At 39.7% G+C, this 6,546-nt stretch overlaps 1 protein-coding gene across 2 annotated transcripts in view; it reads left to right on the plus strand.

Moving 5' to 3' along the window:
* Positions 1–6,546, plus strand: part of LOC111666180 (ryanodine receptor 1-like) — a 49,426-nt gene that overhangs the window by 24,795 nt on the left and 18,085 nt on the right. Inside the window, exons 72-81 of one of the 2 annotated variants that reach the window (XM_087178014.1) lie at positions 72–164; positions 726–740; positions 3,450–3,620; positions 3,767–3,826; positions 3,951–4,085; positions 4,371–4,483; positions 4,592–4,688; positions 4,776–4,885; positions 5,003–5,054; positions 5,156–5,248. In XM_087178014.1, the coding sequence (XP_087034140.1) occupies positions 72–164; positions 726–740; positions 3,450–3,620; positions 3,767–3,826; positions 3,951–4,085; positions 4,371–4,483; positions 4,592–4,688; positions 4,776–4,885; positions 5,003–5,054; positions 5,156–5,248 (939 nt within the window). The remainder of the gene's footprint in view (positions 1–71; positions 165–725; positions 741–3,449; positions 3,621–3,766; positions 3,827–3,950; positions 4,086–4,370; positions 4,484–4,591; positions 4,689–4,775; positions 4,886–5,002; positions 5,055–5,155; positions 5,249–6,546) is intronic. The other variant, XM_087178015.1, reaches the window with a different exon arrangement.

Raw genomic sequence — 6,546 nt, forward strand, 5'->3', positions numbered from 1 at the left:
GGCCTTTAAATGCAACCATTTGGAGCAGCTCACATTATTTACTATGTTTTCCATTTATCTGTCCGTCGTAGAACTTCAAGCGAGAGGAACAGAACTTTGTGGTGATGAATGAGATCAATAACATGTCATTCCTCACCGCTGACAGCAAGAGCAAAATGAGCAAGGTGAGTTCATGAAAGACGGAGCCAGCGCCACAGGGAGGTTGGTTTAGTGCTAGATCTCAAATCAGGCAGCTGTTAAAGATTTTTAAAAAAAAAAAAAGAAAAAACCTAAGGATGGTAATGCAGGCATATTGTAAAACAACTGTTCCTTTGTTTGCTCTGTCATTTTTTTGGTCATGATTTTAGTATGTTGTTACTTTACCAACTATTTTCAGCTATTTATAAATGGTAATTTATTAAAGTCTGTATTAATCTTAGAATGACTTAATGAAATTCTAAATGCTGTATCACTGATTATAATCCAACAAAGCAATCTAAGACAGAAAGGCCATTATGCACCATCTTTCCCAGGTACAGCATTTCAAAGTCTCTAATTTTGTGTTTGTTCCTTTTTTTTAAAAATATTTTTGTATATTGGGCTTGGTTAAACATAATGAAGCCTGCTATGATTTTTGGAGGTTTAATTTTAATTCGCAATTTTGAGAACGATAGCAGTTGTGTTAACAATATTCTCTCTTTGGCTGTCCCTTGTCCTCTTCTTTTGGGTTGCGGCTGGGTTTCCAGGGCGGGGACTCAGAGGTTAGACTTTGTTCCTGCACGACCGCTGTGCTGACCGCATGGCACCTCACTTTGGGGGAGCTTTTCATCAACCTCTCCAACACACTGGCACATCTGATCCCCACACACTCACAAACATACACACTTACTCACTCATGCGCACAGACACACACAAAGACATGCACATTCCTTTCAGAGCAACATGACCCAGGATAACTAAATCAGTGCCAGTGACAGATGCTTTTTCTGTACATGCAGCTGTGCCTGCTTAGTCATGAATACTTGCAGTCTATTATGAGTGGAACAAAACTTAGTTGAGAATTTGTCATTGCTATAAATATGTTGATATGTTAGTTATATTTTTAGAATATTAAAATCCTTGCCAGAAGTGTCTTCAAAGGAGCAACAGATGGAGTTTGGCTCCACTTACACTGTCATTAGTATTGCTATACACCAACCAGCTTCTGTACATGTACGTTGACACACAGCCTTATACAAACCCACTGGTTTATATCTACACAAACTGTACACACTCACATTATTCTCGTAAAGGATCATTGGACAAAAGGGCAGGTCCCATCTGTGGGCTGTGCTCAGTCCTGCCAGTGTGTTAGGGGGGGAGTCTCGAGGCGCTTGATGAAAGTACTCAGCTGTAGAGTTGGGCTCATGGCACTGGGCTTTACACCAAGCCCAAGGTGGCAGTGAGAGCACAGTGCCATCATCCTGTCACTGAGTTTTCCCTTTTTTTTTGATCATAGTTGAGTTGGAATCTTCTAGTATGTCTTTTGTTTCTTTTCGTTGAAGGATGGTTGACATCTAGCTTTTGTAATGCAGCTTTTTGCCACTAGGGGATGATGTTAGTCTTCTCTGTGCTCTTTCTTCTCTCCTCCCTGGAAATGCCATGGCACATCATGGTTTAGTTTCCTTTCCACTCCCTAGTATCCACACTAACACGTGACTTGATGTTTAATGTCACTGAAGCAGATTTCTTGAAGCATTTGTTGGGTTCCCTCTTTAGAATGTGCTCAAAATGACCATGAACCTAACCATTACATTAATTCAAACTTACTAGCTAAAATATTCCCCACAATGCTTTGCACCCTGTTTCCTCTAAACTAGACCTCCATAACACACTTGCATCTGGCTCTGAATTGAAGCAGAAGCAGTGGCTGCATTAGTACATAATGCAATGATAGTGTTCACTATTGAACTTGAGCGCACGAGGCGTAGGGCCTCTAGGATTGATTTAATAGTGACACCCCAACAAACACCTATAATGAAAAGATTGCCATTAGAGAGAAATTGATGTTTACCCTTTTATTTTTCCATTCCAGCCTTAATGTATATGTGTCTGAATTTGTCTGCAAATGATGAACAGACCTGTAAAATGTAGTCACCAAGGGTTTACACATCAGAGCCACTGTATACAAAACCCAAATAACTAACTTTGGAATATGTTAAAGTTAGTGAACATATTAAGTGCCTCTAGAAGCATCAACATGTGCAATATCTGAGGGGTACTGAGTGATATCTGTATCTATCATAGTTGTCCAGTAACTTTTCATCCTACACTTCTCTGTGAGGTTACTGTGTGATCTTGTTATCCACACTATGGCTCAAATCGAAATACCCTTTGACCTATTCATAGAGCATGCAGATCATAGACTAAACATTCATATTACAAAATGCATTTACATATTTTATGCTGACACAAACATTTGCACATCTTGGAGGACTCCAGAAAGAGCAGAAGGACTGAACTCTTACAGTGACAGAGCAGGAGTTCAGGGATGTATCCCATAGACAGTTTGTTTTACAGTAGGTGTGTGATTTTAACAGCCTGCCACTAATAAGACTCACTCTAATTTCAAGAGTTTTGTTGCATAACTTCTTCTAATATTTTAATGTTTCACCAGGTGCTGCTGTCATTACAAAATTTAATTTTCTATTAGAGAAAAAAATCAAGTTTGTTTTAGTTATTTATCCTATTCATGGAATGCTGAATGAGTTGCATAAAACTGGGTTTCTTTTGCATGTTTTGTAAATGCAATTTCACTGATTTACCTTCTTATAAGACCCATTCCTTTCAGCTTCCCATTCCAGCCAGCTATATCCCCACTTTGCCCTCACATTTTCACTATACCCTCTACTTACCAGTCTGAGCTCAGAGAAACGATGTTTATATTTGGGGAATCACAGGATGTAGACATTCAAATACAGAGACTGTTTATTTACACATTGTTGACAGTAACATGTTTCATACGAACACCCAGTGAATGTAGCTGGGTAATTGTACGTGGAGAGAGAGATCCACTGTTATTGGTTAATAAACAGCTTGCTGCACTGTTTAGTTATATTTCAGTCATTATTAAAAGGTAGGATGATGTTCAGTAGTTAGTATTAAAAGAATCATAGATTTGTCATGACATGTAATGAATGAAGACCGTGCTGACAAATTTATTTTATATTTACTTTTGTGATATATGATAGCATACAGTATATATAAAATCTGTTGCATTTGTGCTCTAGTGGTGTCACAGTCATTCTTAGCATTATAGTAAAAAATAGTTAATTACTAATAATGTGAGCTCATATTCATAAAAGTGATTGCCTGGGATTGAATCAGAGCTGTAATATGTTTGATTCAAAGCAGTGTTAACTGGGGTGCCGTACCTCTGGCATTCTATGAGAAACTGTGAATGCTTTTTGGTTTATTGTCTGTTTTCTCAGGGTGGAGGCTCGGATGCCGAACGCACCAAGAAGAAGAGACGGGGAGATCGTTACTCTGTGCAGACTTCACTTATTGTGGCTGCCTTGAAAAAGATGCTCCCCATAGGCCTCAACATGTGCTCGCCCGCCGATCAGGAGCTTATCAACCTGGCCAAGATCCGATACTCTTTGGTAGTTTATTTCTGACCTTGAATTAGATTGTGGTAAACGATTTGTATCCAGTTAAGCACTGTAATACAGTGAACGCTCCGTAACAGTTTTACCTCCAAAACCATTAGGGACTTAGGAGGACAATGATAAAACTTTTTACTTTACAGAGAGACACTGATGAAGAAGTTAGAGAGTTCCTGCAGAACAACCTTCATCTTCAGGGGAAGGTATAATTCCTGGATTGTTCGTCCAACAATGTTCTATTTATTTCCAATGAATCAGGTTTGAGATAACAGATAATCAGTCACAATACATTTCAGAAAGCTTTCTGTGTCCTTGTGTTGTGGAAAGGTGGACAACCCGTCCATGCGCTGGCAGATGGCCCTGTACAAGGAGATGGCAGGGAAGGCTGAAGATGCTGACGCTCCCGTGAAAGTTGTCAAGAGAGTCCAGGAGGTTTCTGCTGTCCTCTACCACCTTGAAGTGGTGAGTGGATCTTGTCAACCGCATTAACTGGAGCAGACGCATACTGTGTCTCCAGCACAGAGATGTGACCACATAATTACAGTCGGGGGAGGGTTTTCATTTACTTTAGTTTGTTTTGTTTTGTCTAGAAAATGACTCTGTTTTATAACAAATTTTGTGATGCATGTTGTAATAGTTATGAGGGAAATCAGTAAGAAAAATGAACTATGACTTCCTGCTGTACATAAAAAGTTACCATGGGACCTCTTTTGGCCACTTTGCTAATGTCTACCTTCTCTGGTGTAGACCGAGCACCCGTTTAAATCCAAGAAGATGGTGTGGCACAAACTGTTGTCCAAGCAGAGACGCAGGGCTGTGGTCGCTTGCTTTAGGATGACACCGCTATACAACATTCCAAGGTAAGAAAGCTACGTCTCTGTCAGAGCTGTACAGTATGGGAAGTTCATAAAATAAGTATGGGAGATGTATAAAAAGGTTTTATATTGTTTTGTTTTTTTGAATTGCAGGCACAGAGCTTCAAATATGTTCCTTGAGGGATACAAACGCAACTGGCTTCACTCTGAGGGTTACTCATTTGAAGACAGGATGATAGATGACTTATCTGTGAGTGGCATCTCATCTCTGTTTCATTTAGAATTGTTTTATTTTTTCCGTGCCGTTACTCACCCTTCCTCTCCCTGTGCATCCCAGAAAGCAATGGAGCAAGAGGAAGGAGATGAGGAGGAGGAGAGAGAAACAAAGCCAGATCCCCTCCACCAGCTTATTTTACATTTCAGTCGCACCGCTCTAACAGAAAAGAGGTTAGATGGGACCTCGCTGACGCCGTAAAATGACACTAAAATATCGAAATGAGGTATAAACACAGGGAGATGTGTTATTCCGAGTTAACCAGTTGTCTTCTCTTGTCCCCATTTCAGTAAACTTGATACAGATCATCTCTATATGGCTTATGCAGATATTATGGCAAAGGTGAGTCATTTAGAGGGTTTGGCTAAGAGTTGAGGTTTAATGTGTGCATAAAGTACTTTGAAAAACTCATAGTGTTTTTCTTTATCTCTCCATGTATTTAGAGTTGCCATATTGGTGAGGAAGAAGAAGGAGGAGAGGAAATGGGGGAAAATGCTGAGGATGAGATGTCCTTTGAGGTGCGACAGTCAGAACTGGTAATGGGCGGCCAGGGGCTAGGGACCAGGAACACAGAGGAGCGGTAGCTCTCGACGCATTGAGTGACCTCATCATCAGAACATTATTTCACAACCACATCTCTCTCTCTCTATCTTTGTTTTGTCTCGTTACCCCCGTCTGTTCTGTCTCTGTCTCTTCTGTTTATATATTGTGCTTCATTCATTGTGATTTAGAAACTCAAAGCTCCAATCCAGATGTTTTTTTCACTGTATTACAATGTGTATGATCTTTTTTAAAATTCCACAACAACTTGAGAGAGAAAATTATTGTACTCCAGTAATGCACCATTTACTGTTTCAAGAGACTTACTGGTCTTGTTTACACCTTTTTGTGCCTTGAATCTGGATTGGGTCTAATTAGATTAAATTCAATTAATGTAAAGTTAACATCAATGATAACAATAATGATAAACAAACTAATATTCATGACATTAACAATAATTTACTATGTTAGATCAGTTATCAACTCAGCTAGGATGGACTGTGCAAACCACTTTGGATGAAGTCGTGAAAATCAGGCAACGTGTAAGAAAAATGTAGCTTTAAGGTTTCTTGTTATGGTTTACCAAACCGTCCATTCATCTAGTTTTACCATGTGCAGCTCATAGAATTGGAGTTGGCTGGCAGGGCTTTTTATACTTTATGGTTTGCTTTGAAAAGCAGCACCATCTGCCAGTGTGCACGCCTTGACTACATTCCTTGTGTCAAGTTTATGACTCTCAGACACTGTTCTCATTGATACACTCAGTGCTGACTTTACTGTTAGAAGCATCTGGAGCTGAACTAATGAAGAGTTAAACATGACAAAAGACTGTACAGATGATGATAGTGGAGGTGTTATTAAAGGCCATTTGAATTGCATTCTCTTCCGTTAATGATTGTGGATGTGATTTAACACAAACTCATTTACTAGTGATGTCATTCTTCCCAGTTTATATGGCTGTCCCATTTGTCTGTCTCTCTGTTTCTTTCTTTTGCCATTGTTCCATGTAATCCCTCTCACCTTCATAACACCACTCTCTACTAACTGCATGCTACTGATCAATGTTCCCTTCCCCCACTCACATAGCGTACTGACAGACTACAGTGAAAGCCAGTGTAGAACATGCAACATTAAAGGCTATATATTCATACACACAGCCAATTCACATGCATCATATAGTACATAGTTCATAATCAGGTTTCATCAGATAGTCAGAGACTGCAGTGCAAGTCTGAGGTCCAACTGCACGACACATAGTGTAAGGCATACGTGGGTGGTTGGGAGGGGGGTTGGC

Source organism: Seriola lalandi, unplaced genomic scaffold (genome assembly GCF_002814215.2).
Source record: "Seriola lalandi dorsalis isolate HSWRI2012SDOR001 ecotype SW California unplaced genomic scaffold, Sedor1 jcf7180002054672, whole genome shotgun sequence".
NCBI classification, from domain to species: domain Eukaryota; kingdom Metazoa; phylum Chordata; class Actinopteri; order Carangiformes; family Carangidae; genus Seriola; species Seriola lalandi.